The 27,190-nt window shown below is 42.4% G+C and overlaps 1 protein-coding gene across 6 annotated transcripts in view; it reads right to left on the bottom strand.

The window, feature by feature from the left end:
• SH3PXD2A (SH3 and PX domains 2A) overlaps positions 1-27,190 on the bottom strand; it is a 253,175-nt gene that overhangs the window by 173,476 nt on the left and 52,509 nt on the right. For 5 of the 6 annotated variants that reach the window (XM_083741558.1, XM_083741560.1, XM_083741552.1 and 2 more), the window contains one exon: positions 6,739-6,814. In XM_083741558.1, the coding sequence (XP_083597684.1) occupies positions 6,739-6,814 (76 nt within the window). Of the gene's footprint in view, positions 1-6,738; positions 6,815-25,124; positions 25,613-27,190 lie in introns of those variants that run through there. The other variant, XM_083741561.1, reaches the window with a different exon arrangement.

Below are 27,190 nucleotides of genomic sequence, written 5' to 3'. Positions count from 1 at the left end.
GGACTTGTTGCACTGGCCCTCGCCAAGAATTGTTCAGAGATCCCCTATTCCTCCCACAGAACTACAATTTCCAGAGTACCCTGGGAGGAGAGATTGATCATTAAACCACTATATGAATCATCAGAGGGAAACCTCAAGCCTCAACAGTAAGTGGAGCCAAAGCCAATGAGAGACAGAGGCAGTGAATTCTTGTTTTGTCCCCATTCTCCTCCCTGCCAAGTTCCAGAAGGACAACACTAAGCCTAAGGACAAGGAAGATGACAGACTGGGCCTGTCAGAAGAAAGGTAGACAGGTGAGGGCTAGGAGAGGGGCAGGCTAGCCGAGGGCAGGCTGAGGATTGAGCAGCCTCCGGTAAATAAAACATTTGGAGGCTAAGATTAAACATTTTTGTTTGCACATTTTAACACACCCATTTTGGTTTTAAGCATGTGCTTTGGTGGATAGGAAAAGGTGAACTGGCAGGAGTGTCTAGGAGGAAGTATTTTCTTTTGTTTTCAAGCACATACTAAGGCCAAGTCCTGATACTATTGTCATTGTTGCTGTTGTTGTAATTACATTCATTATTATTATTATTAGTCTAAGGAAAACCAGACCAACTTTTTACAGTGGAAGTGATGTGTATACCAACATTCTTATAGTGAGGGTAAACCAGTTTTTTGAAAAGAACAATGATGATTTTTAGACTATTACACCTCTTATTCATGCCGGTATGGTTGCTTGGAAAACATCCTGTTTGTTGAAATGTAAAAGTTATATTGACATTTGATCTTTGTATTTATTGGACACTAAGTAAGGCATTTAATTATACCTTTCTACTGGGATGAAATCGGGACGCGGGTGGCGCTGTCGGTAAAAGCCTCAGCGCCTAGGGCTTGCCGATCGAAAGGTCGGCGGTTCGAATCCCCGCGGCGGGGTGCGCTCCCGTTGCTCGGTCCCAGCGCCTGCCAACCTAGCAGTTCGAAAGCACCCTCGGGTGCAAGTAGATAAATAGGGACCGCTTTCTAGCGGGAAGGTAAACGGCGTTTCCGTATGCAGCTCTGGCTCGCCAGAGCAGCGATGTCACGCTGGCCATGTGACCCGGAAGTGTCTTCGGACAGCGCTGGCCCCTGGCCTCTTGAGTGAGATGGGCGCACAACCCCAGAGTCTGGCAAGACTGGCCCGTACGGGCAGGGTACCTTTACCTTTACCTTTTACTGGGATGAAATAATGGCTTCACCTAATTTAAACCCAGAAAAAAACTGTGCCCTTTTTGAAACACAGTTTCAGAAGAACTCATTAAATTGCATAGATGGGAAGAGCACTGCTTAAACTTTAAAGCACAAAGCTAATAGCCTAAAAAGAAATATTAAAATTAACCACTGACTAAGGAACCTGTTGAAGGACCACAATAAGTAGAGCAGAACGAAATTAGTGTGGCTTTCAGTTTAGAGTCTTATTCCAAATTAATATTGCTCCAGGCAGCCGAAGTTGAAAAAAACAAACACTGGAAGGTTTATTTGAATAAATATGGTGTTTGTGCTGCAGCCAGACTCCAGAGTCAATTATCACCGGCATCCTGAAAGGTTTTGTTAGAATTGTCCTACACTTTTTTTTGGCAAGCATAACCACCACATGTATTCACCGTTATTTAAACAACCCTGTACACATGCCAGAATGACAGATGCAATTGCCAGTATGGTCTCTGAAAAGACATCACACCAGATCTTCTTTATTTGGAGCTGCCTTCTGATCCATTTCTGAGCACAATTCAAAGTAAAGTTTATTCCTTACAAAGCCCTAAACGGCTTGGGATGACCACCTCCAGCATGGGATCACCTGTTCCATTATGAACCTGCTCACATACGGCATTCAACATCTGAGGCCTTGCTTCATGTTCTACAACCTTCAGATGTGTTCCTGGTAGGGATGTGAGGGCAGGTCTTCTCAGTGGTGGCATCCGGAGAGTGGAACTACATTCCAACAGGTTTGGTTGGCTGGTCTCTTCTCTCTCTGAGTTTTATTTGGGTGGCAAAGTAGGACTCTATTGCCTATCGATATCAGGAAAGCATCTTCACTCTATTATTTTCGGCACCAGCTTAAAACATTTTTGGTTACGCAAGCCAATCCAGACACACAGAAGTGTGAAAAGTTAGTTTACTTCTGATTTTAATGGTTTTTAAAAACATTTTAAATTATTTGTTTTTAACTGTTTTTATTCAGAATTTTAATATTTATTGTAAACTGCTTAAAGGTTTTGTTACAACCAAGCAGCATATAATTTTGATAAATTAATTAATTTAAAAATACATTTTTTATTTTGCCATGCCATAATTCTGTTCTAACCTTCTGCTATGGAAATGCACTTAAAAAAACCTGCCCCAGTGGTTTTATATCCTCCTCCCTCTCGTGCAGCTTTCTGAATGTTTTTATCTCATTGCTTATTTGTTTCATTCGCTTTGTGAATTGCTCAATTTATGAAACATTTCAAAGTGATTAAAGACATCAGCAATCAAAACATATATAAAAAGTCACATATAAAACTGTAATTCAAATCCAATACAGATACAGATTAGAATAAAAATATCCACTTAAAAGTGATGTTCTTTAAGGTCTTCGATAGTTGCCAAAGAAACAACAGAGTCACAGAATATATGATATTGAAGAGAGGGTGAATTCCAAGGGGTAGGAGCCACCACACTAAAAGCCCAATTCCTACACTGTACAGGCAGAATCTCCTGGCAATATTGCATCTACATGAATTATTTCTTTTGTGTTTTTGAGTTTTTAATCTGGGAGCTGCCTTGGGGAACTAACAGGCAGAGTAAGAAAATGTTCCAAAACAAACAAACAAACAAACAAATGCCTGACAACCCCAATTGCCCCAGAGTAATGTTTTCCTGCGGGAAACATAAAGTACAATATACAGTATACACATAGCTATCATGTAAACTGTGAGGCTACCATGAGGAAGATTGCAGAGTCAAGTATGAAGCTTCCCTCAGTCAACAACATCCCTTCACAGGAAAGGAGTCTGATGTCTCTCCTAGCAGGAGGATTTCATTACAAGCTTCTTGTTGCTCGATTTTCAATTAAGGTTTATCGCCAAGCATGTGTTTCAACAAAATAAAGGCTTTGACTGTAAAAACTACAGGGTGTTTCCTAATTAAAGTAGCAGGTTAATTCAATGTTGTTTGGTGATGTCTTGATGTTCAGCCAAGTAATATCCCCACCCCACTCTGAGTGGCCTGTTCCTTTTCAAAGCTTTACACTGCAGAATTTTGTCTTCTGCAGCTAGAAAAGAAATCTTAAACAGTTGGGAAAGGAGAGAACAGACTGATACTGAAGAGACTGGAAATGAAATCTGAACTTTGAAATGTATTCTCACTGAGATAATTTCATCAGCTCATAAACCCAGCACTCATGGTCTGAAGTTGTTTAGAGTGAATGGGTAGACAGGATTCAAAACCTGCTTTTTATATATAAAAAAAAGCTAAATAAAACTCTGATGATGAAGGGAGGATGGGACAGTGGTTGTCATCGCACACACTGTGGCAAGTGTGTCTAAATTTGATCAAGAGATCATGCACCCATAGAAACTTTTCAGGGCTATGTTATCAGCCAGATGAGAGATTGGATACAAGTTTTGACAAAATAAGCACCAAGGGTCAACTCTTGAGGTGAGAAAGAATGAAACAGTTACACAGGTGGAAAGGGCAGCACTGTGTGAAGTTCCAAAAGAGCAGGCAGATATTTCAACAGAGCTTGTGCAGGAGACTTTACTAGCTGCTTGTCTCTATAGTCTGCCTAAATTTATGTGTTGAACCAACTGAGCATTTGAATACAGGATCCTGTCCCTCCTTCACACACAGGTATACAAAGGCAGCATTCTAACTTGTTGAAAATGCATTATTTCCTAGCTTACACTTTAGAAGTTTTTTTTTGGGGGGGGGGGAGTGTAGAGGGAGTGAACATATTGTAGATTTTTATGTGACACAGGATGGCTTGACTGTTTACATAGCCCCATGTATCCTGGATCATATGTACAGTAGCTATTCTCGCTGCGTAAGTGCAGTAACTGCTTTTCCAAAAGACAAGATGGCTAAGGGCAAAAATTTATTTTTACAAGGCCACTTCCAGACTGTCGCTGTTTTGTGGGCGGGATTCAATCACATAATGGCAAATTCAGGTTACACATTTAAAGTGGATTTGGTGCTCTTGTGCAACAAGCCCCAAAATAAATAAATAAATGGACTTTTTGTGGAAAAGAAAGTAACAAGAAAATGTGCTAGGAAAGATGGGCTAATGTAATACAACCTTTTACAATTTCCCCACAAACAAAATAGAATTAAGGTTAAATAAACAGTAGACATCTCCCATCATGGCAGGGCTGGAAAGAATCTGGAAAATATGATGGCAGCCTTTCGCCAGCAAGTATCACAACTTTATCATCAGTATTTGCTTACACGGAAAATTGGCATATGTGCACCTCTAGTGGTCAGTGCATCTGGCTGTTAACCAGAAGATTGGTGGTTCAATCCCACCCTGCACTAGATGACCCTTGAGTCCTCTTCCAACTCTACAATTCTATGATTCTACCACATAACCTCCCTGCAAACTTTGTGCAAATCAGTCAAAGCAAGAGCTCAATAAACAGATTGGCCCATGTCTTATCCCACCCCCTGTAAATTTGCCTTCATGGTCTGTACTTGGAGAAAAGGCTTATTCTTACTTTGAAGACAAAGGGCAATCTTTTAATGGGTTTCAAGCCTCCTCCACCTCAAACCACACCATTTATTCTGGAGCACAGTTCAATAAGCCAACCTACAAGGCAGCTGCCATAAAGCATCTAGCAACTAATAAAACAAGAGAAAGATGGTCTCGATCATGTGCACCAGTAATTAACAATGAGCTGGAGTTCCCAGCGTCATCAAAACTCTTCCTCTGTGAGTTCAGCTGGGAGCAGTTTTGTGGAGACAGATGAAAATACTCTCTGCAAAGGAAATCATGGCAATATTTATATACCTCTCTGCTGCACAAATCATGTCGGAGTTGAAAGGCTGTTTTTAATTTTTGGCCTGGCTCCCTAAAACTCTCATGCACGCATAATTTTTCCTCGTACCTAAACAATTAGAGTGGTATTATTTGCTAAGACCCAGAAGTGCACAAGCAAGCAGAAAAGAAAGGCAGACCAGAGGGAGCTAAACCTTTGCCTTTCAGTTTTAATTTATTGACATTGTTATTTCAGCCCCTGGTATACATTTTCAAATACCTTTGAAACATACCTAAAAGCATCTGAACTCTCTGGACAGATTCTACCAGTGTGGGATTTATGTACAAGCTAAGTGAGCCATGGATTAGGACTTCAGTCATGAGAGACCTCTATATACCACCCACCCCCCATGAAGACATTGTGTTGTCTCCAGTGCTAGTGCTACTGAGAGTAGACCCAGGGAAGGTAATGGGCATGACTATTAGGCTCATTAATTTCAGTGGGTCTAATCTAATTTACTTGGATACAACCCCAAATGCCAAGTTTTACATAATCATGAAATAAAACCTTTTAAATTTTATGTCATGTGCAGAACACACATGGTACATGTTGTACTGCCTTTTAGCATACAATGCTACTTTGGGTTACAGAGGCTTCAGGTTACAGACACTTCAGGTTACAGACTCCGCTAACCCAGAAATAGTACCTCGGGTTAAGAACTTTGCTTCAGGATGAGAACAGAAATCGCACGGCGGCAGCGGCAGCGGGAGGCCCCATTAACTAAAGTGGTACCTCAGGTTAAGAACAGTTTCAGGTTAAGAACAGACCTCCAGAACGAATTAAGTACGTAACCAGAGGTACCACTGTATTTATTAAGTGCTAAACTGTGTGAAAAGCTGCTCTTAGAAATCACAATAGTTAACTGATTTCTAAAAATTCCCAGTCAGTGCCTGAACCCCCTCTGTTTTAGTAAAAAAAGCACTACGACAATGACCTATTAAAAAACCCTTCTCTAACAGTCCTTAGTGTGGAATTTGTCATTTTCACCACCCAGTGGAGATTTTCATTGGGCTACCCATTATAACCTCAATACGTTCTTACTAGTTAGTCACTGCCACTTTGGACCCTATCAGTGTATAATGAAGTTAGGATTTTTGGCCCAATTGATGCCGATCCATATCATGGTTCTACATACAAGCACCATTGGATCTGGCTCTAGCTTTACATTCTAAATAGTTTAATTGGTTTAGAGTTTTTACTACAACCAACCAAAATATAAATTTTGCTATTTGAGCAAATAAATGAACACATTTTCCCCAATCCATTTCTTAGGGCTCATCCAGACTTTTGTGTCATGTTTCTAGGCACAAGTCTGCATTCCATGCTCCTTGCCCACCCCCCGCGCTTCCCCCTAAAAATGACCCTGTACTGCTAAAAACAATTACACAAAAAACCTGAATTGCCATTTGTTCCACTTTGGCATTCAAGAGGGGGTTTTCCTGGGGGAAACAGCAGGGCAAAAAGAGAAAAAGTAAAGTGTTTGGAGATGGACCAGGAAAGTGTGGACCTGTGCCTAAAAAGCGTGGGGCAGAAAGTGATGTGCGGATGAGTCCTCAATTTGTGTAAATTCAGTAAACAACTGAGGCATTAGCATTTCTTCAAAGATCCTGCCTAAAAAACCTGGTCTGGACACCTGTGGATGAGCCTACTCATTCCCTCAAAGGCCCTTTAAATACAAGGTGTCCAAATTTATCAAAAGGTTTGTTACCTGGAAGAAATGGGATGATTCTCTTCTTGGGATCTTTCTGGCCTCCTTCGATAGGGAATTTATCCAGAAGCTGCATCTGCAAAAGAAATATTTAGTGTGAACAAAAGTCCATCACCCCCTTTACCCACTCCCACCTCAACAACAACATGGCCTATTTTTCTGGCTGTAACAGATCTTGAAAGCTGCAGGAGCAGCTGTGATCAAGGGCAGGATTTTTTTATTTTTTTACAAATACAGTTCAGTGAACTTGGCTGAAGAGCGGCAAGGTTCCCGAGAGGGCAGGGAGAATTACATCAGAGTTGGGAAAGGACCAAAGCCTGGAGTTCCAGCAATTCCCAAATTAACTATTTTGTACTTTCATAATATATGAACACACAGTTTGACCCTCATCCATGTTCTGGGTAGCAATCCTGTAGAGTCCACCTATCCTCTAAGACAGACCACCCACCTGATGAGAACTGCTGCCTCAGAACCAAAAGAGGTTATTTCAATGAAGCATCCAATGTGGTTGTTGGCAGACCTCACCTATCTCCCACACATTGTTGCGCTTCTCTGTGCATCTTGATGGACAGGCATACATAGAGCAGAGGAGTTTCCTGGGGATCTGGAAATACTCTCTTATTGTGATCCCTGGGACTTTGTTGGAACAAAATGAGTTCTTACAAAGTGGAAGGTTGTATCAACCTTTCTGGAAAGACCCTCCCTTCCCTGCTGACCACACACTGTCTGCACGTTTAACTCAGTGTGCGGTCATTGCAAATGGCATCCATTACATTCATAATATATAGAAAATTTGGCAAAGTGGTTTAATAATAAGGCAGATAAATATTTAATCTGTTAAAAATATTAAATTTGAGATTTTTTAAATGCCTGCTTTGAGTTTCAACTATCACAGTATAATGGAGACAGAAGTTTGTTTGTTTTTTTAAAAAGTTGGGTTGCTGCCAGGTTCTTTGGCAGGAATACTCCCATGTTTGTGTGTGCGCATTCACATACGGGACCATATTCCTCCAGTGCTGTAGGAACAGAGGACAGGTTCCTGAAGGATGTGTAGATATGATGGGACCACCTGATTGGCAGAGATCTTGAAGCTGGAAAGGCTGCATGGTACTATGAATAATGAATGATTTCATTATCACCATCTGCCAGATGACTGTCACCATCTGCAGTGATCAACTCAGCACAACACAAAGGGGGCAACACACAGTGCTAATACATCCCTTCAAGCACCTCCACTAATGTGGATAGGAATCATTGAGATGGAATTCAACTGAAAGTGCTCACAGTGGACAAATGTGCATAAAACACACACAGGAAAATCAGATCTGTGCAATCCACGTGTACCTTAATACTCTGGTGTGTATGCAGTCTATGTTGAAAATGGCAAACACTACATTTTCAACTCCAGGAACTCCATAGCAAAGGGATAGCATTTCAGAACAAGGAAGGATGGAAGGTGTGCCTACCATCAAGTGTAACATAAGCCAGACTCCAAATCAGGCACAATAGCATTACATCAGTTCACATGTAAAGGAATTGCCCTGTGATTACAATGGCTTCTTTAAAAAACCACTACAAACCAGCACTTCAAAACATCAGGATAACACCTGGGGAGGGATGTAAATATAAATGTTTGGGAGAACCATTTCTTCCAACTGGATTCCCAAAACAAATGGGTGGCGTTAAAACGAAGTATGGAAACACCCTAAGCCATCTCCATCAGTTTGAGAACCCTATATTTTGCTGCTCCTAATAGATATGTTGGAAGAATACCCACTAAGATTTTGAGAGCAAACTTTCCTTCAAAGAAAGACGCCTAATGTTCTCTCTCAGGAGTCTAACTATCATGGAACACTGGACCCTATCTGCTAGCATCAGGCTGGAAGGAAAAAGACCTACCTGCATGGAGAGTTAAGGAAGAGGAAAGAACCATCAGGCTTCCTCATTTGCAAGTCACCCTGATGAAGAAACAGATTGTGGCTTTAATGCTTCTTAGACAAATTGTTTCTCTGCCAATTGAAGGTGACTTTTTTGAGGAGGGTGGGAGTTAAAGGATGTTTTGTTTTCCTGTAGACAGAGTTCAGGCTGTCTGGGGTCAGTCAGGGGTAAGATTACTTTTGTTCAAAGGAGAATGAAGGTATAGTTCAACTCCAGAGTTTGCTGTCATGACATTTTTATCCAGGAAGAGAAGTGTCTCGCTTTACTCTTAAGGGTGACTGACTCAGTGAGCCTACAGCTGAGACAGGCACATTCCTAGGGTTATTCTTGGAGGTAATCTTGTTTGGCTGATGTGGGCCTTTCCTAACCACATCAAGATGGTTGTGTGGTATATAACTAAGTACTGTTTATCCACAAGGCTGATATCAGTGGAACAGATGCAGCAAGCTGCAGCTGCAAAATTCCAAGATCTCCCATCACCGGATAATAGAGATACAAGTAAAACCGGTTGGCCATAAATGTCAGCAGTCCACAGTGACCTGACTGCAGGATGTAAACCAATCTTCCCCAACCTGACTAAGGGTGACTGGGGTTTGAAGTCAAAAGCATCTGAAAGGCAACAGGTTAGGGAAGGCTGAGCTAACCTTTAAAGTGAATGTGTGAGTGGCGGGTGGTGAGCTTCACTAATAAGAGATATCACATGTGCTGCAGTAACTGTGTGGGAGAAGGGAGTCACCAGAAGGATAACCAGTGCTGTTAGCTAAATATCCAATCAAACACATGGAGCCTAAACACCCTTGCTCAGTTAAAGGATGCAGAAAGCTTGCAAGTCCACAACGGGTATCAGCTAAGGCTGCTGCCTTATTCTCTTATTTAGTCAAAAGGCTTTTTTAACCTAATTATTTTTTACCTTAAACTTTAGCAAAAGGAAATGGAAGATGGTAGCAACATCAAACTGTCTCGAGCAACCCTGTAAGAATGGATGAACTTTCTGCTGAATATCGGGGAGGGGGGGACAGTCTGTTCTTCCTTTTTAAGTAACAAACTGGGTCTCATAAAAAAGGAAACAACTGCAAATAGCTGTTATGGTCCATTTGCTGGGGGTTGGGGGAATTATAATTAGTAGCAATGGTATCAGTACTTTTAATGCAGAGATGGGATGTCTCTGGCCTTCCAGATTCTGTTGGTCTCCAACTCCCATCAGCCACAACCAGCATGCCCAGAGGTCAGGGATGATGGGAACTGCAGTTCTAACAAAGCCTGGAAGGTCACAGGCTCCCCATCCCTTATTTGTAACTGATAGTTATAAAGTAGTGATCTACCATTCAAGAACCATTCATGAAATGACAGAATAATTGTGCTGTCCAAGAGAAAAACAGTGCAAAAGAGGTAATTTAGCACTCCTATGTTTCCATATGCATATGAAAACAATAATAACTTACTGAATCAGGTAGGCCTATCTTGTCCAGCATCCTGTTCTCAGAGTGGCCACCCAGATGCCTGGGGAAAACCTGCAAGCAGCACCTGAGTGCAAGAGCACTCTTCCCTCCTGCAGTTTCCAGCAACTGGTATTTAGAGGCATATGGCCTCAGCCGAGACAGCTATTGCAGAGGAAATGTAATTATCTGCCGAATCTGCTCATCAGTCATAGAAAGAGCCTGTTTTAAAGAGGCCAAGAGCTTTCCCTCTGTGCACTAAACTCTTAATTTAGCCTGACAAAGATGACTGCAAAAGCTTGTACAGGTTAATTCATTAAAAGTGTTGTATTCAGTGCTGCACAAGTGCAATGTTCTCCTTGTGCAATGGAACTTCTTCCTCTTCTCTGCCACTGCAACCCAAAATTTCCTCTGGAGAGTCCCCTTGACCCTCAAGAGCAGATTCTGAGAGTCTTGGGGGGATGCATAGGAGAGGAAAAGAGGAGAAAGTTCTGCTGTGCAAGCAGAACAGCAGCATTTGATCCAACCCATAGTCTTTAAAGACTTCAATCTTCCAAATTATGTAAGTAAAATAAATTTTGCAAAACATAAACTACACCCAACTTTAGATTAAGTGCTTCAAACCAGATAGTTGCAATCTGATGTTCCAGTTTATTCTACTCCTCAAAGCATCTTAGGAACAAATTGTTTTATGGAGTAAGATGTCATCTGAGTGAGTGATCAGACTTTTATTTTTTTACCATGCTATTTGCACAGTGTGTGTGTGTGTGTGTGTGTGTGTGTGTGTGTGTGTGTTTAATCATGTAGCTATGGTTGCCTATTAAATTAGGATATGCAAACACTTCACTACCACCCAGAGCATAAAAAAATGCAGACATGTTCAAGTAAGCCACAACTTTCCAATTAAAAATGATCGACCTGTTCTCACATGAAACCAAAGGTATGAAATTCTGTGCTTGAGAACTACAGGCTGAGGTCTATACAGGTCCCTAGGATGCAGTCGAAACCCTGCAACAGTGGCACAACTTGTGATATAGCACATTGTGTTCATTGCTGGAACTCTCCCAATACACTGATGGAACTCTCTCAATACACTGATGGAACTGACGGAGCTATTCCACTAGTGAAAATAAACGAGAGAAGTGGCCAAAATGGGGTGGACATTTGAGTGGGACATCTTTTTCAATCCACAGCTACATCATCATCAACAGTGCAACTTTACATAGGCTCCAGACTACTCAAATCAATGGGAGGGGGGAATTAAAAATGCATCACCATCTTCCACCCTCCCATGACAGCCCCACCAGTTCATAGCACACCACTACCAACAGAATGGGTGGCAACCATTTTAGGCATGTCCAACTGATGGGCAACCACCAACACACAGGTCCTTGTGGACCTGGAAAATGGAGGAATGGGGGCAGAACGGACTTATGCACACTCTGCCTACACACACAGGAGCCAGGAACAGAACCCCCTGCAAAATAGTTGCTGCCTATATATAAACTCCACACAGGTAGACCAGGAAGGAAGGAAGGAAGGAAGGAAGGTGATAGTGCTTGTCTTCCACCATCCCCCTTTCCCATATTGCAAAGAGAAGCCAATGTTCTTGATACTTTGGGGGGGGGGTGTCCATCGCTATAACACGCAACGCTTTCAATTTAACTCAGCACTACAGACAGCATTGCTTCCACTTGCCACATCATAAAACGAACGTTGATGATGCACTGCCAAAGGAAACAGCTACTACCCCGCGATCGACCATGAACATCAGGTGATCTGCCTGTCGATCACGTTCGACCTGTTGGACATGCCTGATGTAGAAGAACATAATGACAACATAAGTAATTACATCATGTAACATAGCCACAGCTGACAGCGAGGGCAGATTGCAGTGGAAGGAAAACAGTGCTGCATGTGATGATCATGGATCAGAACAAAAATAAATGGCTTCTTACATCTCTCCAGAAAAGTGCCTTTTCCTAACTGCATTGTTGAACAGTATTTCCATACAGACACAATTCAATAGCAGGGAGCAATGTCCTGGATTTTGAAACACTGGTAGGTTTGTGCAATCCACACTGTCATATGTGTCAAACAAAGCAGACTTTTGTCTGATCTGTTCCCCACTAAGAGCACAATGGCTATCAAAAACAGAAAACAATAGTTCCGAACACAACGGCGCATGAGCTTGACATTGTCAACTGAAACAGGATTCAGGATCATAGGGGATTATACTAGCTGGGCAAAGTATAACTAAAAAGAACTTGCCAAAGTAAACAATCACCAATTTTGTTGACAAGGTGGAACAAGCTTGGTCAGTCACTCTTCCCCACCCCCACCCCACCTCACATTTTTTAAACCTAATAAAAACCTAAAGCTGCTTTGCCCATACCCCCCTCAATCTTCCAAACACACAAAACTCCCCCCAAAGGGAATTAAGTAGGAGTCCAGATAAGGACTCTATCTTTCGTGTGGCGAGACGGGCAGCAGCAAGCTGAACAGATCTCCTGCCTTGTGGGAGTTTCACAAGTACTGCAGCCAACAGGGTGAAGGTTTCACAGAACAGACCTTTTAAGCCTTGGGGGCCAGTTTTTATCTTTGCAGTTTTATGGTCTGACTTGGTCTGCTTCTTAAAACTAGTTTAGCGGATTAGGGAGAAGTATCGAAACTTATTTAAGTTCCAGTTCAGTACGTATAGCCCTGATGTAAACATACAAATTATTCTCCTAACTGCATGCCTATACACATAGAAAACACCACTCTTTTGTAAAACATGCACACATAAGTTTTCTAATGCAGGCGAGACATAAGTGTGCTGTGTGTAGAACAAGGAGTAAAGCTATGCTTTAAGCAGTGTCCCAAATGCCACATTTCCCCACCTGCCCCCAGTAACAATCTACTGTGCATGGTTGGTGAGAATGCAGCCTTCTGTGAGTATCATTTTTCTCAGCTGAAGGGCACCGTTTGTCAGTGTTGACTGCGTACATACACACCCCTCCAAGGCTGTGTATTTGTCAAATGGTCAGGCTGGAGTTAGTTTCAAATGCCTGCTCAGCAACAAAGTTCACTTGGTGATCCTGGATTAGTCACCATCTCTCAACCTAACCTGCCACACAAGGTGGCTGTGAGGACAAACTGTGAGGCGATTATGATTTTGCTTGTACAGTTGGCTTTGTATGGCTGTGCCAGGGTTAAAGTTGCCTTGCTGCAGCTGTTTTACCACTGCACTGAATTGTGAATGCTTTTAAAAATGTACTAAATTGGGATGGGGTGTTTTTATTTCTTTTCTTCTTTTACTGAACATTGCTTTCATGAGGCAGCCAACAATTGTATCATATAAATAAATGGGAGAGAAGAGAAAACAGGTATGCTGCTTTTAGCTCCTTGAGGGAAGCAGCATATGAACAAAAATAATGTGTGAAGGAAAGTGGCATTCTCCCACCTCCTCACGCTCAGAAGACCTTAGTTCTGTTTCATTTGGATTTCCCCCCTCAAAGATACATATATTTTACTGTTAATTTTTCAACAAATAATAATAGTGTACACATAATATCCGTTTACAATACAGGTGCTGCATTTTCCATTTACAAAGCTTTTATAGATCTGCTAGAAACGAGTCTTTCTCTTTTTTGCATATGTTTACAATATTCCCCAAAATATATATGATTCAGCATTTTCCTGTTTTTTTATTACACATAATAAAGGGGATTTAAACACACACACACACACACAACAGAAAACTCTAGCACTCTGCAGGATCAGAAGAGTGCAACCCTCAGAAGTATGTCCACCTGAGCTTACTCCCAAGCAAGGGTGCATATTGATGCAATCTTACACTTTACACCCAAAGAAAAGCTGGGTCCTGGAAATAAGGAGGAAATTGGAAACAGGACGCCAGCTGCCTTCCACCCAAACAAAGCGAGTTGTTAGGAAAGCATGACAGTGACTGGGTGTGTCACTACAGAAAAAAAGATACTTCATGGGTTGGGCTGAGAGCTCAGCTGCTGCAAAGCTATCTTGTTTTATTAGAGGGGAGTGGGAAGATTTGGCTTAGGGAACAAGATAAACAAACACAAGGTCCACAAACCTAAAACCAACCAACCTATTTTCAGCCAGTTTCAGGGGACAGCCTTGCAATCAACCCTCAGGGTCCTAAGAAGGTCTGAAGAACACAGTCATGTGCAACTGGTGTACCACAAGCAGCTAAGAAGTCATTTTCCTGAAGCTTACACACATTTTTAAGCCACACAATTAACTTTAGTGTTCAATTAATTCAACAGGTTGCCTTGCTGAAGTCAATTTTATTTGATTTATATTATTTTCGCAATAAATATCAAGTCAGTGAGGTGTAATGGTTACAAGTGTTGGGACTAGGACTTGGGAGACCAGGGTTCGAATCCCCACTCAACCATGAAGCTCAGTGGGTGACCTTGGGCCAGCCCAAGTCTCTCTGCCTAACCTACCTTGCAGGGTCGTTGTGAAGATAAAATGGAGCTGTGGAGAACCATGTACACCATCTGGCCCTTGAGAGGGCAGTCCCCCCCCCCCAAGTCTTTTACTGCCTTAAAACATCTCTTTTAAATATAGCCACCAGGCATTTGAAAGGGATCTCCTCCTCCCTGGTTTCAGAGGCACGTGGCTGAACTGACACCGGCCATGGCCCACCTGTGCTTGCGACTCTTTCACTGATGTGGGTTGCTGGGGGAGTGAAAGTCATGTGTGCGCTGTTGAAAGCATTGCATGTTGCTACTGCCAAATTCAGCGAGGAGTGATAAGGATGGCTAAAGGAAGGCAGCCAGGAGAGTGGAGAGGGCAGTGGACAAGAAGAGATCAGAAATAAAAGACTCAGAAATGTGGCAAACCAATGGGAAAACCAATGGGACGGGAATGCAATGAGACCTGTGTATGGGGAGGTAACAAAGACATGGTGGCCGTCAGAGGGATTTCAACTCTATACCCCTACTTGTGAGGGTGAGGTTAGGGGACAATGCCAGGGGCCATTTCTGGTGAAAGAAAATAACACTTTATTAACAAGGCACAAACATGAACCCTGGACTCGTATTCACTATAGCTGTGAGCAGTGCTCTTTTTCTGGGGGGACACATACCCCTAAACATTTTGTGAATCTATGTTTGGCCTCATTGAGAGGCAGTATTTCAATATGAGTAGGAAAATGTGAGTGCCCCTAAACATTTTTTTAGAAAAAAAGCACTGGCTGTGAGTGTAACTTCATGGAAGGAAGAGGGGGAGGGGACCCCCCTCCCCAGACTCAAAGCAAATCTCCTTTCTGACAGGTGCTGAAATACAGCACCATTTATTTCTACACTTAGAGCTTTCTGCAGAGTTGAGTGGCAAGCTGAAGATAGCAGGCCAAGAGAGAGAGAGTCTTTGAAATTTCACCCTGGCTTGGAGCCTTGGGGATTAGCACTGGTGTGTGCACTGGGGTAGTCTGACCAAACTGCGGGAGGCAGTGGAAGACAGGAGTGCCTGGCGTGCTCTGGTCCAGGGGGTCACAAAGAGTCGGACACGACTAAACAACTAAATAACAGCAAAAAGCACTGGGGTATGGGAAGAGGTGGTTCTCTCTACCTTTTAATAATAATAATAATAATAATAATAATAATAATAATAATTTTTATTTATATCCCGCCCTCCCCAGCCGAAGCCGGGCTCAGGGCGGCTAACAACTATCAAATAATCAAACAGTCAAATAATCACACATTCTAAAAATATTTCATTATAAAAATTAATTAAAATCAAATTGATGGCAACCGATTAAGCAAAATTCTGTGCAGGTTGCCAGAGGAGGGAGTCAGGCTGCGCCCTGACCAAAGGCCTGGTGGAACAACTCTGTCTTGAAGGCCCTGCGGAAAGATGTCAGGTCCCGCAGGGATGTGGAATTATTGATTTCCCAGAGGCACTCCTGACTCTCAGGCAAGAAGAATCCACATCTCCCTGTGGGATTGCTTATTAAACACACACATACAAATCAATAACATGACAGACAAGCCAGGTAACAGAAGATGAGAGTGATATTGCCATTCCATTCCATATGGAGGCAAAATATTAGGCTGGGCAGATTTGGTTTCTGTGTGACTTGAGGCAAGGTTTTTATACTATCTCTTAGTGAGCCTCTTTAAACTGGAAAAATAGCTTGATCCCTCTCATGAGTGACCAAGGGCAAGTACACACATTACAGCCACCAGACTGAGATCACTTTAAATCATTCCACACAGCAGCTGTTTTCACAGGATAACCCATTTGTGGGTAGCGGCTTGCTGCTATACTGATTGGAGAACCATACAAATACGTAGTCGGAAAGCTTTGCAGTGGTATCGAAACTCACTCAAGTCACTGCAAACACACCTGGCAATGTGGTCATATCCAGTTTAAGCAGCCTTCATATATTTGTGTCTATGTGCAGATTATCCCAGGGACAACATTCTCTGGGTGAGGTCAGACAAGATATGTTAACTTCAAATGTTCTGTTCTCAGGCACAGCTTCACTTTCAGCCTCAGTTTAGTATTACCTGTTGGTTGGAACAGTGTCTAAACTGGCAAATTATTGTTAACACTTCAAAACTTGATTTCCAGCTGCAATTGGAGAGCAAGCTCTAACCATAGTTTGCAGATTTAGAGATCACAGCAAACTATGGTTAGAACCAAACTGCAAACCGATCAGGAAGTCATGTGCAAAATGTACAGATGGAGGTAGCTGAGGAGCCAATGGCTCATTTCCAATCCACCAAATTATGCTCTAGTAGTTCAACTGAACTAAGGTAAGTAATGCTTCCTTCAATATATGGCCAGCTTTGTACTTTGCCTATCCTAGACTGGAAGAAACATAGGAAGCTGCCTTATACTGAAACAGACTCCTTAGTCCATTTAGCTCAGTACTGTCTACACTGACTGGCAGCAATTCTTCAGGGTTTCAGACAGGGAAGCAGCTCCCTCTAAGTCTAAGACTATTATTGACACGTACTTAGGAAACAAAAAAAAACTTATACAAGTGTCCCTGTATTGGACACTAGACCTACTGATCAACAAAACACAAACTACACAACAAGTTGTGTTTTGCTGATCAACAGGGAAATGGGTTAGCTGCAATTTTGCGGGAAGAGGCATACCAGGATTAATGGAACATAGGAAGCTGCCTTATACTAGGTCTGCCTATTTATCAAGTTATTTTTATTTTCTTCATAAAATTTATACACCACTGGATTGTTAAAAAAACACACAACAACCCTCAAAGCGGTTCACAAAAAGATAAAACAAAAACTAGTTCAACATTGTCTCCACCGGGTGGCAGTGACCCTTCAGAGTCCAGGACAAAGGTCAGCAGCTTCACTAGAAATACTGGGGATTGAACTTGGCACCTTCAGCATGCAAAGCATATATTATGCCCCCCTCTAACAATGGATAATCAAATTATGTTTTGCACCCCTACTGCCACTTAATTTTTAAAAGTCTTTGTTAGTTCAACGTCACTGGTCCATCAACAAATATTTTAAAACCTGCATCACAATTTCATTAACATAATCCATAAGAGGAAATGTGTGAGCATCACCTGCTCCATATACAGTGGAGCCCATGTAGAAAAGCTGTCCTGAAAAGTTCACCTAGTAGATGGAGCATAAATATTGCAAATGAATAAATAATGTGACCACATCACCAGGCTCCCCATGACAGCACTCCCATGTTGCCCTCAAAGCATGACAAAACTAGAGTGCAATCCCTTAAACATGAGGCAATCAGAAGAATTGTGAAAATTGGACTTGTATACTGAAAGGGCTATTTGCATCAGGTTACATCAATGTGGAATTTCATTAGAGCAGAAGGAAATAACAGTGTGAAGTTGACTAATTTAGTAATGTGAAGTGTGCTGGAAAGAAGCTTATAGAAACTAATATTGTATGAAGCAACAAAGTGTAAATGAAGAATCTGTAGCTGCTTCTATCAAACAATAAGCAACAGATGGAAACTCGGGATAGGAATCACGTATTCAGTATACTTGAAGCCCAGGTGCCTCTCCCATCCAAGCCATCATTTGTGCTAATTAAAGAAAAGAGCAGCTGCTCTCCTCTGAAAAGTAAAACCAGCTCTGCCATCCGGGATCAAATGGAATGATTAACACACCCAGTGTGCCTTCCTAGAGCATTGTGGCTTTCCAGGGATCTAACTCAAGCAGAAAAGGAAGCTCAGATGTGAAGTGGTGGGTGCTGGAAAAGTTTTGACTGAAACCTTTGATAGGCGAGGGGAATTCAAGAATACATATCAAAGAGATTTTCCCTAGCGGGAAGCATGAATATAAGATTTATAGAGGAAAACCTTGGCTCACCTTAATTTTAGGCCCAAAAATGTTACTGATTTTGTTCATAGAAAAAGTAACTAGCTTCTTATCAGGAGAATTGGCTGTATCAGATTATGCTGCCATGGCACTGGGCCCAGGTTACTAGTGCTGCTACCACACCCACACCATACATTTAAAGCATTCTTATACCACTTTAACAGTCATGGCTTCCCCAAAAGAATCCCAGGATCCATAATTTGTTAAGGGTGCTAATAACAGTAGCTCGGCAAGGGGGTCTTCTAAAGACTCTCAGCACCCTTAACAAACGACAGTTCGCAGGATTCTTTGGGGGGGGGCACAACTGTTAAAGTAGTAGTAGTAGTAGTAGTAGTAGTAGTAGTAGTAGTAGTAATATCTATACTGCTTTTAAAGGAAAAAATCTCAAAGCAGTTTACAATCTACATTAAAATATAAAATAAAACAATCCAGAATAAAGCAGTACAGAAGAGTGCTTCTCTTGAAGGCAACATGGAAGTGCTGGTGTGGGTGTGACCCCTTGCCAACCAATGCTACAATGCAAATGGGTAGGGAACGGGTGGCACTGTGGTCTAAACCACTGAGCCTCTTGGGCCTGCTGATCAGAAGGTGATCAAAAGGTGGGCAGTTTGAATCCGCGTGACAGGGTGAGCTCCCGTTGCTTGGTCCCTGCTCCTGCCAACCTAGCAGTTTGAAAGCACACCAGTGCAAGTAGATAAACAGGTACTGCTGCAGCAGGAAGGTAGACAGGGTTTCTGTGCGCTCTGGCTTCTGTCACAGTGTTGCATTGCATGGCCCGGAAAGATAGCTGTGGACAAACACCAGCTCCCTCAGCCTGAAATGAGACAAGCGCCACACCCCATAGTTGCCTTTGACTGGACTTAACTGTCTAGGGGTCCTTTACCTTTTATCTTACAATGCAAATAAACATAGGATATGAAATGCTTGGTGTTTGGTAATTCACTGAACTGCATCAAGAGTTTCAGCAGTATCAGTTGTGGAGTGACACAACATAGGTTTTTAGCACATTGTATGTGTGTTAATTGGCCTACCAATGCCCCAATGTCTGTGTCATCAGCAGCTGTTCTGTGAATAACAACCACTGTTAAGTAAGTAATTTCACTGCCTGTACTTTTCTGCATTTTATGTCCCTTGGACCTCACTTTTCATCATCAGCAACTCATGCATGTTGTCCTGAACTCTTCAAGAGCAGATGTGGTGAACCTTGTGCCCTCCAGAAGTTGCTGAACTCCAACTCCCACCCCAGCCAGCCTGGGCAATAACAAGGGATGATGGGAGTTACCCATCCAGCACCACTGCCACAATCCTCCCTTTCCTGCTTTAGTGGAAAGATGGATTCAACTGAAACAGCTAAAATGTAACAAGCTGAAACCTTAGCACAATTTAGCAGCTTCACCTGCTAAATTTCTGCATGTCAGACAGTGGTTCATTTACAGCCCCTGCCAGAAATAAAAAGTTGACAGTGCTAATTTGTCCAGAGCAGTATAAAAACAACAAGGTGTGTGTGAGGGAAACACCTTTCTCTGTAAGGCCCAGCTGCTATCTCTCCTACTGGACTGCCATCTCACAGAGAGAGAGGCTCCGCCCTAATTCAAAGTGCTTTTGTACCTGGTCTATCATTTAGCCCTATAAGAACAGGGAAAACTCAATGATCTAGTAATTAAACTGCCATAGTAACAAAGTAATTGCAGGCTATCCCTTTCTGAAAATTCAAACAGGATAGTATGTTGTCTAAAGAGCTGCAACAACTTCAGAACACAACACAACACAGAAATTGCAACAGATAAGCCTTGGAATGTTATAACTTGCAGGAAAGGGCAGTCAAAAGTGATACTACTGCACCATTCCACCCAGCCCAGCTGGTGTTTTTAGAGATTCCAAACACAACTTTCTTGTCATGCTCCTTTCAAAGCGTATGATGCCTTTATTTCTAGAAGAAACACTAATAGATCATCATCACCACCACCACCATCATCATCACCACCACCAGCACCTTCTAAAGCAGAAGGATCCAATTCAAGTCATGCACACTAATACCAATAGGAGGAAATCTTTTTTGGCACAAGGTCTGCATTCCTTCACAAGCAACCTCCTGGAGGGAGGATGTCAGCAGCAGGCAGGACCAGAAACAGAAGCCAGCTGAGCAACAGGTATGACTCTTACCTTTGTGCAGCAGGCTCCATTCCAGCTCTGCAAAGGTCAGAGGTTTACACACAGGGATGGAGAGGCTGTGGCCTAGGGGGAGGGGCCAGGCAGAGAAGGATGACGAGCCTCCAGCTCTCTACCCTTTCACTGCACAGGATGAGACCGCATGCACTAGCTTGGCACATGTATAATTAGCTGCCCATGCCATGGTGTGGTTTTGCCTCTAATGTGCTAATTGCCAGGAAGCAGCAAGCACTGGAGATGCAGGCAGAAGCTTCACCTCAATCTGTTCTACATTTAGGTCAGAAGGCCCTCCTGCCCCACTCCGGGTGCACTACAAACTCCCACTTCCTGTACCATTTGGAAGGCCCATTCCACTGGTTAACCATCTTCTAAGTGATACACTTTTGGCTAGAAAACAAGTGTTTCCCATAAATCTTCCTGGTATGTTGCGTTTGTCTCATTTGGCAACTGAGATTAGTAACTGAGCATGTTCCCACAAGCCTCCTGTTCAAACTTAGTTCCTTGAGTTGCTGGTTCTCCTGCTGGGGCTGTTTCTGCATCCATCCTCCATCTCTGTCCTCTTCTCAGGTTAGGCCTGTGTCATCCTGCCTCACGGCCCTTGGTTGCTTTTAATCATTAGCTCAGTGTTTGCATTGCTCACACTTGCCCAGATCAGGGAGAGGCTTCCAACTGTGTCACCATCACAGTCATACTGTTGACATGTGGAGCCAAATGCTGAAATATGCTGGTGCTGTATAATTATTTTATAATCATCTTGACTATAAAACAATGGACAGAGTGTTGGATTTTGACTCGTGAGACCAATATGGCTTTCTATCTAACCTTAGCCTACCCTCCTTTACAGGTTTGCTATAAGGACAAATCAGGCTATGTACACTGTCCTTAACTCCTTGAAGGAAGGCTAGGATATGATAAATATATGCTACAAATCTCCATATTAGTATGTCAAACTTGCAGCAGATCAAAATGTTAGGCTTTCTAAACTAAGTTGCCCTTTGCTCCCACAATGTATGTTAAATAAAAATTTCACTTATTACTGTTTCTCCTTTGATTCACAACAACTCCTTGCTTTCCTGCAAGACACCTGCATCAGTATCTCTGCTGAGCATGCTAATTGCACTAAGATCCAAATGAGACACTCCCTTCCTGCCCAACAAACTATAAATTTAGGTACTTGACAAATAATTGTTTACCTGGACTTTTTGTTTACCTGGATCCCCCCCCCCCCATGTATCCTCTCTCCTTGCTTACCTGATCAGCCTTACACTTTGTGTCGTTTTTTAATCAGAGCTGAGACAAGGGAGAGTGGATTTCAAAGAGCTTGACTTCAAAGAAACTTGCCACTGATTAGAGCGGAAAAAGATACCAAGTGCAGAAGGCTCATGCTGCATCTATATAAATAGGCTGTGTCATACAAGACCCCTGGGGGGCACTCCCCCATCTGTCCCCCGGTTCTTATATTTTCTCATCTGTGCCTCACAATCACTACAGTATTCAATTATGCTAAGGAAATTGAGTTTGAATGATCTGTTGACCTAAAATTCACACATTCAAGGGGGGCTGAGCATGTGGTTCATAGTTTTATTAGCCACTTGACCCCAGAACTAGTGTTGTTGCTGCTGTTGTTACACCATGTCTTTATCAAATTTTATATACCATTTGATCGTTAGAAAACCTCTAAGCTGCTTACAAAAATACAAAGTGAAACATTACAATTTACACATGTAACTTCTACATGTGTGTATATCCTTACCTAGTTCAATTTCAGAGAGTGGTGGTGGTGATTTCTGTTCAGCCTATGACAATTTTGTTTTGGGGACCTACAAGGTCCTATGCTTTTTAATATTGATATTGTTATGAATTTGTGGGGTGGAGCCAGATTGCTCTAAAAGTCCTGGGTACCAGATTCCCTCCCAAAATTTTTTAGAGCTAGTAAATGTAGGAGATAACTAAACGCATGAAGTCTTCACCCAGGTGTGAGAGCTTAGCAATCAACGCAGGTTGAATCAGTTTCTTTGCCAGGGAAAAAGAACTATCATGAACTACAAAGGAAGGTAATAGGTGTTTGACACAAATGTGATGTGATCCTCCAAGGAGGGGATGGTGAGCAGAGAAAAAGGTCAGGTTTAGGATTTCAGTGTTCAAATGATGTAAGCTGTGAGGGGAAGGTTGCTAGGATATCAGGGGGCATGATGTCACCACAGGAAAAAAGGTGTCCTTTTAAAATAAAGATCTGGAGGAAGCAGGGAGAACCCCATGTACACTGGCTGGAAAAGGCAGCACACACAGACCATCGAGCATGGCCGGCTTCTGCTCTGGACCCAAATTTGCTGAAGCTATGAGGGAGCAACAAAGTGCGTTTTTTAGGGGTTTGCATGCCCTCCACCTAAACTCAAGTGCAAATATGTGTAAATAAACCCTATTTATTAAAGACATTACAGTCTACACCGTGCCTCAAACCTGGTTAACTCAGTTGGTTAGAGCATGGTACTGATAATGCCAAGGTTGCAGGTTCGATTCCGCTCTGGGATGGCTGTATATTCCAGCATTGCAGGGGGTTGGACTGGATGATCCTCAGGGTCCCTTCCAACTCTACAATTGTATGATTCTAAGTGTCAAGATCCTTGGAATCTTGCTACCGCTGTGCAGAGATTGGGGTAACGGGTAATAATATGAAGCTGCTGAGTTAGGTCATCAGGATACTAATGAAACTCAGCTGTATCACTTTGTATCATCTGAATCAGGTGAGGCTATGCAGATACTGGACTAATGCCCGTGGTGAGAAGGGGTTGAATGGGGGCAAACAAAAATGAATCTGAATCCTGACAAGCCAGAGGTCCTGGATGTAGGTGGATCTCAGAAGTGGAAATGGCTAGAGAGCTTGTTCTGACAAGGTATACCCTTGGAAACATCTTTGTCACTGGAAGCTCAAGTGGTAGATGCAATTGTGCCATGTTGCACATTTCTTCATAAGGTTAATTTTGTTATACTGACCTATATTGGTGGCAGACAGACCCAACCCTCTTTTTATGCACTCCAAGGACAGTATCACAACATATTCAAACTCCCTAAGGCAGCAATCTTACACCCACTTTCCTGAGAAGCCCCATCAAACTCAATGGGGCTTACTTCTGAGCAGATACATATAGGATTGTGCTGTAAAATCCCACATTTGACATGGAGCAACTTCCTGGGGAGAAAGCAAGGCATTCACTTCGGACTTGGCAGCAAAGGAATAAACAGCCAGATAGAAAGACTGCAGAAGTATCAGGCACCAACAGTGGGTATCTTTAAGTTGTTATAAACTAGACATACATAACCTAATGAGGTTTGCATTGGTCAAGGATGTGAAACATTCATAATCCCACTCAATAAAGGAATGTTTCGTTCTGAATCCAAGCAGGGTGGATATTTCCACCCAGCTGCTTACAACTCTTTGAAGAGGCAAAGGTGGATGTAAACAATGGAGCTCCACAGACGCTAAATAGCCACAAGAGTACGGAGGAAAAAATGTCATTTTTAAATGACATTTGTAAAAAAAAACCAGAAGCCTTTTAATAGGTATTTTAGGTCAAGATCTACTGAAAGGGAAATGTAAATTATTCATGTGTGCAACAACTGCGGCAAGAATCCTAATAGCTCAGAATTGGAAATCTGGAGAAATAGCAGCAAAAGAAAAATAGCAAGAAATGGACTGATGGACTATGCAAAATTAGCAAAGTTAACAGACAAATTACATGAAAGAGACAATAATGACTTGAAAAAGGAATGGGAACCTTTTACAAATTATTTGCAGAAACAACAAAAAGAAATGGACTCATTGGCAGGATTTGAATAAACTTTCACAACTTTATTGATTTAAAAAATGGAGGATGACAATGTAACAACAAGGAATACTATGTATACATGCAGAATACAACAATTACAGTAGTACCTCGGGTTACATACGCTTCAGGTTGCAGACTCTGCTAACCCAGAAATAGTACCTTGGGTTAAGAACTTTGCTTCAGGATGAGAACAGAAATCGTGTGGCGGCAGCAGCGGGAGGCCACATTAGCTAAAGTGGTACCTCAGGTTAAGAACAGTTTCAGGTTTAGAACAGACCTCTGGAACGAATTAAGTTCTTAACCCGAGGTATCACTGTAATGTAACAAACCAAAAGGGGAAGATGAGGGAAGTCGGGGGGGGGGGGAGTTGGGGAATTGTTTATTTTATTTTTTCCTTTTTCCTTACTTTTTCTTAACATTATAACTTTCTTATGAGATAATATGTATTGTAATGAATATAAAATTGTAAAACCCAATAAATTAAAAAGAGAGAGAGTATGGAGGAAGAGCAATTTGTCTTGAGATTTTAAGTTAAATAAGCAGATTTTAAGTTAAACAAGACCCCTCCTTGGTTCTAGAGAAAAGAAAGAAATGAGCTTGTCTGTCTCAGGAAGTGGCTAAGACAAAAACAGACTGCAGAGAGAGAATGGGCATTATTAGACTCACCTTTGCCCTGCGAAACAATCTCTTTCCCTTCATCATTTTCTTTTTCTTAGTAGATGGAGGATGATTTAGAAGCCTTTTCCAGTAGATAAAGTTGCTTCTAGGGTATCTCTCCCTGTCTTCATTTATTTCGCACAAGCAAAAAAACTTCTCATCACATTGTTTACCCTGATGTAACTTTCTGCTTCATATACTGAAGGAAAGCTCAAAGACAGTAGCTGTGCAGGTCACACTGGTTTTCCCTACACACCCTCATCAAGAATGAAAACAGGAATTGGGTGTCAACCTGATCTACAAATCTTAAGGCACTGGAAGGAGGGGGCACAAAAAGTATACAATAGCTCATTGCCTCAGACATTTGGAGAGCCTCATTTAAGTGACAGATAAACCAAAGAAAATACAGTTTAATATAGCAAAGATAGAATGTCAAACAAGTTCTTAACTAGCCAGCCCTTAAAAGCGTTCAGAAGTATAGCTCTGGGACCAAACAGCTGAGGATTTTTATCTACTATACATAGGGTTGGAGGTGGAACTCCATCCTGGATTATTTGAATATTAGTTTTCTTTTGCTTTCAAATCGGCCTTATTCTGAATCAGACCATTTGTCTATCTAACTCAGTGTTGTCTGCACTGACTGGGAATGATTCTCCAGGATTTCAGATGAGGGTCCCTCCCAACTCTACCTGGAGAAACCAGGTTTTGAACCTGGGATCTTCTAGATGCAAAGCAGATGCTGTACCACTGAACTAGAGCCCTTTTGTCAGAAAGTTGGCAGAAAAGCAAGAGAGAGAGAAGGCCACCTGCCCACCTCAAACTAGCATTATTTCATTTTTTGTGGGCTCCAGCTTGAAGAAGAATGCTCCATACCTAGCCAGACATTCTGTTCTTGATTAAGGGCCAAGGCAAATCTGCTGACTTGGGGAAGCTCTGTTTCAGGCAGGATGCTGTACAGCCCTACCAGCCACACTGTCACTGTTGAGTAGCCATCTGCTATTTCACTATTAGTTCTCCCTTCTCCAGCTCCTGGAGGACAATGAGCTAAGAGGAGGAGTGTCACCCTCTTCTTGCAGCAAAAACACTGCCTGGTGTCTCACATGCACAAGAACTGCAGTTGGTCAAATATTCCATCCTGACAACAAACACAATGGTCAATATCCAATGAAGTAGATCCACTAGTGAAATGATTCCACTTGTGCAACCTAACTTGCCCACCCTCTCCTCTCCTGCTGTTCTGGAGAGTTGAGGAGGAACTCAGAACAGATTTAGGGTGCAAGAGAGAGTACAGAGTTTTTGTAAATGACCTTTGCACAGCCAAGAGTCATTGAGCTAGACTATCTGTTGCTGTTGTTGTTGTTTGCATCTGTCTGTCTCAGGAGACAGTGGAAGAGTGCATCTTTAGGGGTAAAGTCAAACCACCGAAGAGTTACAGTGCCTGCTGTGGCTGTAGAGACTGATAGAGGAGAGACATATTTTACTGCAGATGGGGCAGATGAAGGGGTCCTGTTTTGCTGCTACAGGTGCACCATGGCGTTCCTATCTTTGTGCTCCTCCCAGCAGTCATTGCTTCTCTGGTCACTGCTGTGGAAACAGAACCTGACTATCTCCAAGCATCACAATTGTCCCCAAGGGATTCCCACACAGTGGGGTTGATGTTGCCAGTTTTCATGCCACGTTTGCAGACATCTTTGTAACACAGAGTTGGTCTGCCAATGGGCCATGTGCATGAAGTCAGCTCCCCATAGAGCACATCCTCGGGGATCCTGTCATCTTCCATTCTGTGTACATGACCAAACCAACATGGCCAGAGGTTGTTGGATGGCTTTCTGTCATGGATACTTTAGTTGAGATTCCTGAATGGCAGGGGTTGGACTAGATGACCATTGGGGTCTCTCCCAATACTACAATTCTATGATTCTACGACTCAAGGCTGGCATAGACAATACTGAGATAGATGGACCAATGGTCTGACTCAGTCTATGGCAGTTTCCTATTTTCCTACGATGGATGAAAATGTTTTCAATTGAGAATGTTTGGAGGTTGAGAACCTTTTACACCCCACACCCATCTGC

The sequence above is a fragment of the Podarcis gaigeae genome, assembly GCF_964106915.1.
Source record: "Podarcis gaigeae genome assembly, chromosome: 5".
NCBI lineage: Eukaryota > Metazoa > Chordata > Lepidosauria > Squamata > Lacertidae > Podarcis > Podarcis gaigeae.
The sequence above is the reverse complement of the archived record's forward strand: the minus strand, read 5'-3'. Positions and strand labels throughout refer to the sequence as shown.